The sequence below is a fragment of the Serinus canaria genome, chromosome 7, assembly GCF_022539315.1.
Source record: "Serinus canaria isolate serCan28SL12 chromosome 7, serCan2020, whole genome shotgun sequence".
Lineage (NCBI taxonomy): Eukaryota > Metazoa > Chordata > Aves > Passeriformes > Fringillidae > Serinus > Serinus canaria.
In genome coordinates, this window is record NC_066321.1 from 10,150,681 (window position 1) to 10,164,173 (window position 13,493).

Sequence of the window (13,493 nt, forward strand, 5' to 3'; positions counted from 1 at the left end):
AGCTAAAAAGCTCCTTCACGTCACCTCCAGTCTCCTCTTACTCCTCTCTGCTTGGCTTATGGCTCACAGCACACAGGAGTCACTCCTGCTGCTTCCTCTGTGCTGCTGGTGTCAGCAACTCAGTGCAGCCTCTGTGCTGCTGTGCAAACAATCCCTGAGTCAGGTTTGAGACCAAATTAGCTGCTCCTTTGCCTGCTACAAGGCCTTGGAAGCCAGCTTGGGGCAACCCAACTCATATTCCTAGAGAGATTTACGTGCAAAGGCATTGGAGTTTGTAGGATTCTGACCAGGTTCAACAGGACTGTATGGATACAACCAGTCTGACCAGGATCATCTAGAATATCATGAGACTTGATTTAGGGGTTATGTGGGTGCTGTAAGGTAGCCAAGGCTGGAGTACCCCTAGTTTCATATGGTTAAGGTACCTTAATGGTGGCTTTATTTTGTTGCATGTAACAGTGAAATTGAAGTTAGAACTCAATATTTTAAATTAGTTCCTTCTCCTATAGAAATGTGCACAAGTGCATTTTTGGATGCCCTGCCTTTGTTCTAGCTTACATATTGGATTTAGCTATGAATTGTTCCAGAAGAAGAAGAAAATTGTGGTCCATTAAAGCAAATGTAAAGCCATCATAATACAAGCCTAAGTATGAAACATGATTGTGCAAGTCAAAAACTGCACATGACATGCAGTGGAATATTGGAGACAGGCAGCTCAGGGACATGAATGGTATAGTAAACACTAAAACAGAAGGGCAGAATAGAGAACTGTGCTTGTCTTCCCCACTCCTTCTCAACTCATGGGATGTTTTTATTGGAAGTAGTTTATTGTGCTGATAGAGATTTCATATTCCAGAAGGGAATGTAGTTTGGCAAAATATTCTAATTTTCAATACAGACAGATGAATACAGGGTAACCTTTAAAATCCCCATAGAATAAACTATTGAGAAAGAAAACAGACACATGGAGAGACCATCTGCAGGTTCTCTGAATGTGCAGAGCTGTAGAATACCATCCAGTCTGATATCAAGTAATTTTTAAGCATGTTAAAATGGTACATATACATCTGTCATATTAAAAAAGAGCAAAGATTAGGCTTTCATTCCTGTTTAGGATCTCCCATAGCAGCTTCTACAGTATTTATACACTGAACAGATCTGCAAGCAGCAGCACATGATAGACTTCAAACAGAAACATGCATATTTCTGGCTCTGTAGAGTCCAGCCAAGGTGGCAGGTTTTCATCTCTGCCTGTTGAGAAAAATGCCTTAGGGATATAGAAATGTTTCCAAGGCTAGCAGATACTAGTCTACGGCCATGTGGCATTTCCTTTGCCACTGCTATCCCCTTGGCCATGAAGGTTTTCTCTGCAGTGCTCACATACCTAAGCCTTGCTTCTGTAAACCATGCAGGCCAGAGGGACTCCAGTTGTCTAGGTGAGTCATGGAAAGAGAGCTTACTGAGGGAACTGGGGCCTAGGAAACTGATAAATCATGCCCAGAGTTTCATTTGGAAACAGAAGTGTGTTGGAAGTCAGCAATGAGAGAGTGTATTTTCGTGTCCTGCTCAGGAAGCAGGCTACTGTGCTCTGCAAATGCTGAAACATTGAACACTCTCCATATCGATTCAGTGCACAGCAGTAAAGCAACCTAACACTTGATTTTTAAAGCAACACATACATCCAGGTCTGGCTGTGTGCATAGCAGATGTCAGAGAATCTGCACTGCTTTGAAAAACTTCAGCAGATGCCACTGTAAGGTGATGGACTACTGGCTTGGCTTTTGCTTCAAAGTATTTTCCTCCTGCTATCTGCAACTCCTCTGTTGTGTTTGGATGTAGGATTAATCGGCTGTTACTTACTCCAGGTCTGTCTGCATTTTGAAATGATGCAGTGATGGTTACATAGGAGGAAAACAAGGCAGAGGGCTGAATATTCCGCTCCTGTAAAGATTTTGAGAAGGACAGAGAATCATTCCCAGCAAGGTCTGCATGTTACTGAAACTTGTTATCACAAGTTTCAGTGAAAAGAAGATGCTGCTGCCACTGTCTGACTAAAATCATCCAATCCATGTGTGCCATGCCAGCAGCTCTCTGATGGCTGCTATGGGTATGGTACAAGCATGCTGATACTGCAAATGGTGTGGACACTGAATCCTCACTTCTTGCAACTCCAGGGAGGCTGGGACAGGACCAGTACAGGGAAGAGGGGTGCTGCTGTTTGGGCACCAGGAGATCAAGACTCAGTTCTCATTTTGGCTACAATCTCTCTTTCTAAGCTTAGACAAATCATGTAAGTCCTCTGTGATTCAGTTCATTATATATCTACTCTATAAATTCATGCTTGCTAATAGCCCCTTCCATTCTGCCAGAAAATGAGGTGAGTAAAATGTGACCACTAAGCAGGACAATAAGCTGTTCCAGAGGTTAAGGACATCTGGTCTCTGACATGTGTTTAACAAAACATGTGCTGTATAATGATGACTCCTAGTGGAACGGTGTTTTAAGTGTTGCCAAAATGAACAAAGATAATCTTGATTCTGGCAGTTTTTCTTCCACCTGGGGGTTCTCATACTGAATGCAGTGGCATACTCAGTGTCCACCTCCCTTCCTCCCTCTCAGTCTTTTCCCTCATACTTGAAAATTTCTATTTATATAGCATCTAATATGTTTAAGTTGTGGAGGGAGATAGATATTTCATCGCAACTGAACTAAAATTTTTTTTCAGGGAAGTCACTAGGCAATGAAGTTTGCACTCTTCCAAAAAGTGAACTGATACTTAACTATCTTGATCAGATTAGACTGTCCTAATTTCCCTCTCTATGAGTTAAACCACAGGAGTCAGAGTAGAGGTTCCTCTGTCCAAGAACCAAAGGCATGTTTCTGACAAATTGTGGCTATTTCTGTCAGCTCAGTCATTTTCCAAGGAATGATAATTTGAGTATAGAGGGATACAGTCTGTCACAGTGAGGCTTTGATCAAAGTCCACAACAGCTTCCCCCAGCATTTGGATGTTTTTATTTCTGAGAAAGTGGCAGTATTTTTTGGCTGCTTTGTCAGCTCTGCCTTTCCTACAGAGAAAGTGCTTATGTCTGTTAGCAGCTTGAAAAGCAAATTGGGACAGGATTTATCAGTCCATGTTCAGTGTAACCACTGTTTGTAGCATCTCACACTTTCTATCCTTTTTGTTTTCCTCTTCTCTCATTTATCCCATCCTTTTATTTCTCTTTCAACCTTTGGCGACTAGTTCATCCATATCAACATCATCATTAGTTTGTAGGTTTTGCTAGATTATTTCTGAGAGGATTATTTCCAGAGAAGCTATTGTTCCCTTAAAAGTCTTTTGAAGTGCTTAAATTCCACAGTTATTTTCTAGCAAATTATTCTAAAAGTCATCGTTTTTCTGTCTTAGAAGAACATTAATTTAAATAATTAATAATTCTACTAAATCTTGAAATAGTCATTTAACTGCAAGGCTGTTGTCTTTTCTCAGGTATTTGCATAGTTGGCTGCACATCTGCACACCAGGTTCTGGTGATACTGGTTCTACTCATCTAAATAAGGACTTCAGTAGCAATCCTCTAACTGAGGAAATACAGAAGTTTCTATCTTCCACTTCCTGAACAATTTCCAAAAGGCATATGAGATTTTTAAAATCTCACTATTTAAATTATATATTCTAAATTGAACTCCTTCTTCCCAAAAAGTGCGCTAGATTTCCAAAAAACTTCACATAGATGAATTTGTTCACTAAATTGTTGGCAGATAGACCTGTCACCCTTCAAGGCCTTGCTTCCATGCCAGCAAAATGGTTCCTCTATTTCTGCTACCCAGGTGTACTTGGATGAGTGGCACTTTCTGAGGCTGTGAAAGGTGAGCAGTGGCCCTGAAGTGTGGAAGCAGATGAAGGGAGCTGAAGAAAGCACATCACAGCAATGGGACTGTTGCAGGGGTGATCCTCTAAGGAAGATCACCAAGGAGTGCTTTGCACCATTGTGGGAGATTGCAGGCATAGCTAGGACTGGTTTTAGTCTCCACAGTTTCTATAATGATACTGTGAAACAGAGCAATGGAATGGAAAGAGAAGGGCCGGGAATACCCTGCTGAAGTTCTGTCTGCTCCTCACGGTGTGCATTGTGTGCATTTCTGCAGATAAACCAGACCCACCTGCCGGAACTCCTTGTGCGTCGGACATCCGGAGCTCCTCCCTCACGCTCTCGTGGTACGGCTCCTCCTACGATGGCGGCAGCGCCGTGCAGTCCTACACGGTGGAGATCTGGAACTCGGTGGACAACAAATGGACAGACCTCACCACCTGCCGCAGCACCTCCTTCAACGTGCAGGACCTGCAGCCTGACCGCGAGTACAAATTCCGCGTGCGAGCTGCAAACGTCTACGGCATCAGCGAGCCCAGCCAAGAGTCTGAGCTGGTAAAGGTTGGAGAGAAACAAGAAGGTAAGTTCTTACAAGATAAAAAACATCTCAATTCAACTGGACTCTTCCTCAAGAGTTCCTTACGGAGGCCAGAGAGCTGCACACCCTCCTTCCCACATGTCTCTGTGGCTGTAACTGTGCTCAGGTCCTTCACAGACTTCATTTGGGGGTCTGAGCACATCAGTTTTGCATACTTGCAGTGTGGAAACTTGGCTTCAGGGATCCCAAATCCCTGCCTTGTGAAAGCAAGCACTAATTCTCATTCTGGCTTGCTGGATGAGTGCTGGCTGAACAAGTTCTGCAGTTCAGTGCACAGGTAATGGGAAATTAAACCTTTAACAGATGTTACACATTCAGTCCATGCCCAGTTGGAAAATGATGGTTGGTAGCTTACCTGAAATATGCCAGTGGATTCATTATAGTTTATACTGGACACACCATGGAAAAACCAACCATAAACACTATCCCAAATTTGCTCTTGGAAATAATGAATGTGCTTGCTGCTAGCCAAGCACAGAATATGCAGCAGAAAATGAACTGGCACCTTGCAGCTAGCTGTATTTCCCATGCTTTCAATCCCAGCATGATAGTGTACCTCAGTCCTGTGTCCCCTAGTACAACCAGCCCATGAATTCAAGGCTGTCCTACTTAGCGTGTTGGTTTTGCAGCATTAAGGGTGCCAAAATATTTTTTAGGGTTTTTTGTTAGAGTTGCATGTACTTTTAAAAATATTTCTCTGTATATTTTACTTCTTAATTTTTGTTTAAGATCTTCTTAAAGGACTAATAGGGAGAGTTCGATCATTGTAGAAATTATTCAGGAACTGGTACAAAATTTGAAACACACAAATCTCGGCATTATTTTTCAAAACCAGAAAGGGACTACATATTTTTGTGCACACCTCCATCTACCTACTGTGCAAGGATTACTTTGATAGTCACCTTACCAAAAAGCCCAGACCGGGAATAACAAATTTTACCATTTTTCCTGTCTTTGAGGAGTACACTGTGTGTTGTATTTCTCCCTCTTCATTTATGTGTGCAGGGCTTTGGAGCTTGAAGTATTCCACATAACCCTTGTGAAGTTATCTTTTATTGGTAAAGGATGACAAAATGACAGCAAAGTGATGCAGCATCAGACAACTGTGTAAAGTAAATCATATTTCTCTTCAAGTGCTAAATTGGGTGCATGCTGAGGAATCACTTCCCTCTATTTGCAGGATTTAAAACCAATCTAAATCAAGATGCACCTTCTCTTCAAAGAGGGGAAAATAACATTAGGAGTAGCAATAAAATTGAAAGGAAGCTAGATGGTATTGGCTCTTCATAATAAAATTCCCTGTGTTTTAATGCCCTCTTTCTTTAGTTGCAGGACAAACACCTTCTAGGGCTAGAGACCTGAATCTTCTCTATGTTTTTCCTAGAGCAACCACTACCTATACTGGACCAAAGCAAACAAGTTATTTTTCCATTTTAAGTCTGAGCATTTTCTTACATAGATTTAGTACAAAAGGCTAGAAAGTGTATGAGTCTTTGCAATACACATTAAAAAGAAAAAAAAAAACAACAAAAAAGTTGTTTTGAGCAAAAAGAAAATATGTTCTGTTTGCAGGAGGGAGGAGGTTGTCTTTGTGTTCTCAATTCTAGGGCTTATTGATTTCAATTCTTGATTTTGCAGATAGTGTGGAAAAAGAGCAAATCATTTAAAGTGTGATTTTTCAAGTGTGAGAATATAACTGGTGCTTTAATTAAAGGCAGTGGAAAATACATGTGTTCAGCACCTGTCAAAGTCAGGACTTTAAGCTGCCACTTTTGTGAACTTAGATGAGTAACTAGGGATTTTCTAGGCTGCCAGGAAGTCTTATTACTGATTTTCATACTGATGTGGCCAGCACATATTAGCAATGTCAGTATGATCTTAGTGAAGAAAGGCATGGCTAAATTTTCACAGTGCATTTGAAGAAAACTAAAATAAGGTTGTAAGTCTCAACAGATTAAAGCGTGCATTGCCATGTTTGAGGAGAATTTGGTACTGTTGACTCACTTCCGAGAAAGGTTTTAGCACAGCTGCTCAGCACTTACCAAGATCAGATATGTACCACTTAGATAATTTAGGCTTCCACAGGTGGACCAAACTGTTCCTGTTCTGTGGCTTCAATGCAGTGCTGCAGAACCGGGCACTGACTCCTTGTCTGAGCAGTATTTGGCAGACATTACCTACTGGCAGCCTGGCTGGGAGCAGCTCCCTTACACAGCCCTTAAAAGGGGAGGAAAATGTTATGTGCTCTGTGCAGGAGTGGTTTGTAGCTGAGGAAGGTCTGAGAACAGCTACCCTGGGTGGGGAAGGCTCCCTTCCCTCCCTGCTCTTCTGGTAGATCTCTGCAAACCAACTCTGCTGTGCCAGAGTATGCAAGGGTTGCAGCTCCCTTGCATATTCAAGACAAAAAAGAGAGGAAGACTTTAGCAACAGACTTTATCTATTTGATTGGCTTTGCTACCAGCACACAGATGCAGCATTTGTGTAGGATGTGAAAGGCTGATGCCTCAGACCAGATATCTGCTCCCCCTGCACCCTTTATTTCTGTTGTTTTCTGGTCATCCTCTGCATCCAGCTCTGTGCTCTGAAGCACCTAACAGCACCCAGAGTACTGCATTAATTTAATAACAGAGATCTGCTGACACAGGGGGGATAAATCCCTTGGTTAGGCTTGCACCCCATGATGGCCAAGTGCAGCTTCAGCAGATACAGGAGAATTAACAGGTCATTATGTAACAGACAGACTTTGTAGTTTCTGAAATCACCCGTGGTCACAGCCACAGGTCTTAGGAGCAAGCCCAAGTGGTGTTAGGAATGTATAACAACATCCCAGCTAAGCCCCTTTCCCGTCATACCTGCAGGCAAAAAGCAGTGCTACAGGCAGTTCATGTACATGAAAATTAGAAACTAAAATCAGGACCCTCAGGCCAGCTTTTACTCTGACTTAGGTCACTGGGTTCCCCTGTCTTTGAGTCTGCCTGCAGAACTGAGGCTCCTTTTGAACCTCAATGATTACAGAATTCAGCCATGCTCAGGGGAATGCATGCTGTTCAGATTTTCTCAGTATTTTGAGTCTGAAAAGTTTGTCTGGATGCTTTGCAGGGAATCTTTTCATCTACATACTTGCCTAACTTTTGGATTCACAATTCAAAAAAGGCACATCAAAGCCAAGAAAAAAATGTCATGAAACAAGAAGTATTATTGATTTTGATATTTTTAATTTGTTTTCGATTTCCCTGAGGCATTCTAAAGGTATTTATTAGATTACTGTGAACTGATGCAGTATGCTGATGTTTCTCATAGGCAGGTATAATTGAAAGGTACTGCAAACTACAGAAATGTGATTTATTCGGAAATGGTGACTAGATTGTGACTGGATAGTCAATAGTGATGAAGAAGTGGTGAAGAGATTTTAATTGTGAAGTTAATGCACAAACTCCCTGACTGCTTTTTGCTGTTTTGCCATAGGGTCTATCAGTTTTCCATGTCACTTTGAATAATCCATGTCACTTTGAATATCTTATATGAGTGCCATATCCCATATAAAATAGCTATTCATGTCTTTTTATTTTCATCACAGAACCTAAAGAGGATGAAGCAGAGCTATCTGACGATGGTAAGAAGTGCATGTTTTAAACAGGACAAATAAAAATTTGTGTCCTTCATTCACGTTTTCTGGAGGTTCATAATCATGGTCCTTAATGCTTATTTGTAGAGGAGAAAGAAACAGAGGTGGAATATCGGACAGTTACAATCAACACTGAACAGAAGGTGTCAGATGTCTACAACATCGAAGAAAGACTGGGATCGTAAGTACTGGGCTGTGCTTTTGAAGACACACAATTTTCAAGGCTACCAGCCAGTTATGAAGATCATGTGCATTTATTCTTTGACTGTCTTGCACTTTAAACTCCCAGTTGGGCTCCTTTGTTGCAGTAAAAATAGTTTTCAACGTATTTTGGCTTCCACTCCATAAAGAGCCTTTGCTCCTATTAACTGATAATTTTAAATAGGCACTACATGTATTTCTGGCAAATGGAGCCCACATATGAACAAAGCTGGAGGATTCATTCGTTTTTCAATGTCCTAAAAGCTATCTGAAAAAAGAAGTACACATTGTGTACTTGCATTTCCATTATATCCATTAGTGGTAATAGGATTATCCTGCCCACGGGCTGGAATCTCTGTTGACAGCGGCCATAATCCCAAGAGCAATAATACTATTGCTGAGAGAAGGTCAGTGATTAGCCTGGCTGTGTTTCTCAGGGCCCCAGCTCGTGGTGGTGTGAACTGCAGGCCATGATAATCCTTCAGTGATCGGCGCTGAAGGCCGGGGGATCCTCTGTGCTGCCGTGAACAAACCCTGGGAAGTGTAACACAGAGGTAGAATTGTACATTAAAGCAAAGGGAAACAATAGTACTGAAGCCTTGAGCATTCAGATTCTGATTTCACCTAAATCCTGTACCTGAGATGTCCCATCTTCAGAGGTGTGTGGCCTGTAGAAAACTGTGTGCAGAAAGACCTGAATTAAAGCCTGGTAGGAGTCCCAATTTTTGAACCCTCCGATACAAGACTTGTTAACTGGAATGGCAGAGTATCCTAAACATGGTATTCATTCAAAAGCTTTTGCAGATCAGTATAGAATAATGCTTGATACTAAAACATTTTAATTTCAGAATGGAATGGTTGTGCTGGAATATTTAGTAAATTGTTGCTATTTGTGGTGGCCCCTATATTACAAAAACATTTTATGGAAATAGTTATATATTTTCAGGGGAAAATTTGGACAAGTCTTCAGGCTTGTTGAAAAGAAGAATGGAAAAGTTTGGGCAGGAAAATTTTTCAAAGCATATTCTGCTAAGGAAAAAGAAAATATAAGGGAAGAAATCAGCATCATGAACTGCCTACATCATCCAAAACTTGTTCAATGTGTAGATGCCTTTGAAGAAAAAGCCAACATCGTTATGGTTTTGGAAATGTAAGTATAAAGCAGAGCACACTGACAAAGTTAATAATGTTGAAAATAGTTGTGTGTACAAAAGTAGCAACTTATAGACACAAGACTGTCCAACCCTTCAGGATTTGCAGAGCCTGGATGGTTTTCAGATCTTGCAAGTTTTTCCAATTATTTATCCAATTTGTTTAAACAGTGTAAGTGAATCTGTGTTCATATTTTTAAAATCAGTCAAAATCTGCTACAGTTGTTACTGTCTAGTTTGCTTGTTTCTTAAAGTACATGTGGTGGGGGTTTGCAGCTTTACTCTTATTGCCCACTTGGGAGAGGTGAGAACAAAGTTAGCTGCATTTTGGACTTTCATTTAGAACCTAAAATATGTTTAAGGAGGAGAACTTCTTTTACTTTAGGCAGTTCTAAACACGACTTGAACGGTCTTCACAAACAATAATAGCCAACATGAGCAATATTTATATCATCCATAATGCACCTGCTTAATGTGGCAGTATCAACTGGAAAGAAAATTAAATCCTGATCTGTGCTGATGTTTTTCCCAAAAAGTTACTTTAGTTCTGCTGCCACATCAACTTCATGCACTCTCTGATGCAAGGACAAGCAGGTTTTTTTTCTGGCTGGAAGTTCTAAGTAAGACATAAATTGTTTGAGTCAAAAAGAGACTATATGTCTATTTTGCTTCCTTGGCACTTGCTTAGATTATGTGCAAACTACTACTGCACTGGCATATTTCAGAGATGGGATTTTACAGCCCTGGAACTTATGTGCAGGAAGGTGTTTTTATTTTTGAATTGAGCAGTTGAGCAAACTGCTGATGGTGAGGGAAGGGAACCCTACTTAGCTTGGAACTGAGAGCTGGCAGACCTAATGGAAAACAGGGAGAAGTAGAAAGAGTCTGGAATAGCATATGGCTTGACATTCCATTAGTTCCCCCTGACAGCAAAGCGGGTTTACTCTTTAAAAATGTAGAAAACTGCAATCAAATTTGAAGTAGTTTTGTCACCCAACCTCAGTAGGATGTGGTTTTAGTTTGGGGTGAAAACCTTCCCTGGTTTTTGAGCCCCCCCAACATTTCCACTGCGTGGAGCAGCAGCAGAGCAGGTCTGGGCAGTGAGGAGCTGGTGTGGCACCTTGTGTCAGGTGACTTGGTAGCCTCTCTGCTGTCATGTTACCCAGCTGACACAATCCCAGCCCAGCAGCTGCACCTGTATTGATAAAGAGCCTCCAAGGGATCATTTCTGCTGTAGCAATTAATTATAATAATATTTCTTTGCATATCAAAGAAGTTGTGGGAAATAGCTTTAGAAGTTATTACAATCCAAGCTGTTTGTTTCATTTCCATCAGAGTTTAAATGCATGGATTTCAAATAAATCAAGCTCACTTGCAATTGGTCTGCTTTAAATCAGATTTTAGCAGTGACTGGCATTTAGGAACTCCCCTTCTACTCAAATTGATGAGAAGCACCCTGTGATTTTTCTTCCTGTTCTTTATTCTAAATTGTTCATTTTAATTTTATTCCCATACCTTTCCTGCAACCTTTTAAACTTCATACTCTCTGCTTTTAGTATTTCTCATTACACTATTTTATATGATTTGATTTCATATTCAAAATAAAATCAGGTTTTTTTATTATTACATTTAAATTAAACACTATAATGATATGCTCTTGCCTGGAAACCATTCCATCTAACATTTACTGGAAGTCAGATGCAAATCTCAGGCGTTTCCTTTTCAAATATAGGAACATACTGGTTACACTGTAAAAATCTCAGTGGAATAAGTAAATCTGAAAATAGTAGCATGTTGTCACTTTAATTCAGCACTGGGGGTTAAGTGTCTTGAAGTTTTATATACTTCAGATAGTCAGTTTATTTTGACATAGAACCAAAGGAGATTATTGTATTGCAAATTAAGATTATTGGAGCAAAATGTCAGCACTATTTTCTATCATTTGATGTGATTTAAGCTAGTACAAGTTAATTGGGTTTTTTATTTTTTTCTAAGGTAGATTTTTAAAAATGCAGTTGAGTGCTTGCCTGGGCAACTCCAAGGTAGATTCTTCTCACTGTTCCTACTGGACCAAAACCTTAGATGAGTATTCTGTGATTCCATAAATAGAATATTTTCCTATATGACTCATGTAGAGAAGACTGAAAAGAGGAGAATCCAGAAAAAATAGGGATTTGGATTCTGAACTAGTTGTGACTGAAGAAAGCCAACTTCTCCTCCTGTGTATGTGTAGAACCTCATTCACATTGATTTTATGCAGCTTCTTAACCTGGCAAAAATCAAACTGGATTTGGCTCCTGATATAAATGCAAGAGTATTCATCCCATAAATGCATTGCAGTTTAATCTACCATTGCTACCAGGGTGTTGAGAGCTCCCGTGGTAAAAACAGCAGGCAGGTGTATTAACAGTGGTTTATTTACAGAAATGTACTATAAAGTGAGGCTTGAGACAATGGTACAACTTCTGAAAAGTGTTCCCTTTAGGGATCTGAGAAGGGTGGCACTTTTATAGTACAAATAAGTCGTCACTATCTGCGTTAAACAGTCAGAAACAACTGGTGCATTTTAGTATGAGGATGATTATTTGGAATTGCAGAGTACTCCACATGCAAACATTTTGCCTGCAGATGTTTTCATAAACACCCATACTGGTCAATGTCTTAGCAAAGCAACAACACACTAGATCCCTGCATGTTTATTCAACAGGTTTGGCAATACTATTGCTTTATGTTACAAATGTGCTCTAATCCAACATAACCTCTCACTTTGTCAAGCACATGCTCTTCTTACTATTTTCATACTCACAGGAAACTGCAATAGCCTTTCTAATGACATATTTTCTGAAATTTTATAGCCAAAGCAAGAAATGCATCCAGAACTTCAGATGTTTCAAATTCAGTTTGGTTCATGGGGGATGTAGCCATGTATCTGGCAACCTGCAAACATGGCAAGGCTGCCTTTCAGTTGCGTGTTTTCCTTCTGTAACTGCAATGTGCAATTGCATTTGGCAATAACCACGAACGCTGCAAAATATAAAACCAAATAAAGACCATGGTGTGTTTAATTTCTAAAAGCAAAGCTGCTCTTCACTATGTGCTCCTTTCTCTATGCGTCATTCACCCACAGAAAGAAAAAAGTATTTCCCATCTTTGGATGCAAGCAGATAAACCATTGAGTGATTAATCAAAATTTAAAAACAAAATAAAATCAACAAAAAAATTCCAAAGGAACAAAACAAAACACAAACTCAAACAAAAACAGAACGAAAAAACCTACCAAACCCAGTAAGCCACAACTTAAATTATGCTTTATTAAATCTAGGTTAAAAATGTCCCACTTCAGTTGCACGAACAGTTCAATCCAGGAGAAGGTACCCTGGAAAGGACAATTATTTCACATCCTAAATTAGCATTAAAATGGAATTGACCTACAAGGAGTGTGATCAGGGCTCAGCTAAAAATACCAGCACAGAAAGTGTTGTGGGTTATATCCTTCTCCTGTCATGGCTGAGGAGGAAATTCCCTCTGAGCTCACTTGGGTCAGTAATTTACCCTCTGAGCTTTGCATTCCAGTTAACCATACCATCAGAATTCTTCCTCCTTCAGCCTTAGTCACTCTCAGTCTCTCTTCTTCCTAAATTTTTGCTCATCTGCTTGCAATTTTGTCCTCTTTCCCTGGGACCCATTCCATGTATTTTAGTTTTATTTCTAAATTATGTTATCTGCACTTGTGCAGGGCTGGATCATAGGAGGGAAGGGAGAAGTGAGAAGTGTGTGCTCAGAGTTGGGAGCAGTGCTACGAGCACGTGTCTGCAGGGTGGCAGTCACAGAGCACACACTCCACTGTCAGCTGCAGGTGACACAGTCCTAGAGGCAGGATGTAAACCCCTCCTGCCTGGAATAACAGCATTGGTGTTTCACAGTCCTCACCTGCAACACAGATTCAGAAGAGAAAACATCTATTGATTTATACCACACAAAGATGGGATTCTTCCCATGTGACCCTTGTGTCTAGGGAAAATGTCATTATAAAACACAGATTGCAT

At 40.4% G+C, this 13,493-nt stretch overlaps 1 protein-coding gene across 3 annotated transcripts in view; it reads left to right on the forward strand.

Annotated features, from left to right (window-relative positions):
* The window catches only part of MYLK (myosin light chain kinase), a 186,548-nt gene that overhangs the window by 152,256 nt on the left and 20,799 nt on the right, over nt 1-13,493 (forward strand). For all 3 annotated transcript variants that reach the window (XM_018911339.3, XM_009087830.4, XM_018911340.3), the window contains 4 exons: nt 4,150-4,452; nt 8,048-8,083; nt 8,183-8,276; nt 9,243-9,446. In XM_018911339.3, coding sequence (XP_018766884.3) covers nt 4,150-4,452; nt 8,048-8,083; nt 8,183-8,276; nt 9,243-9,446 — 637 coding nt within the window. The remainder of the gene's footprint in view (nt 1-4,149; nt 4,453-8,047; nt 8,084-8,182; nt 8,277-9,242; nt 9,447-13,493) is intronic.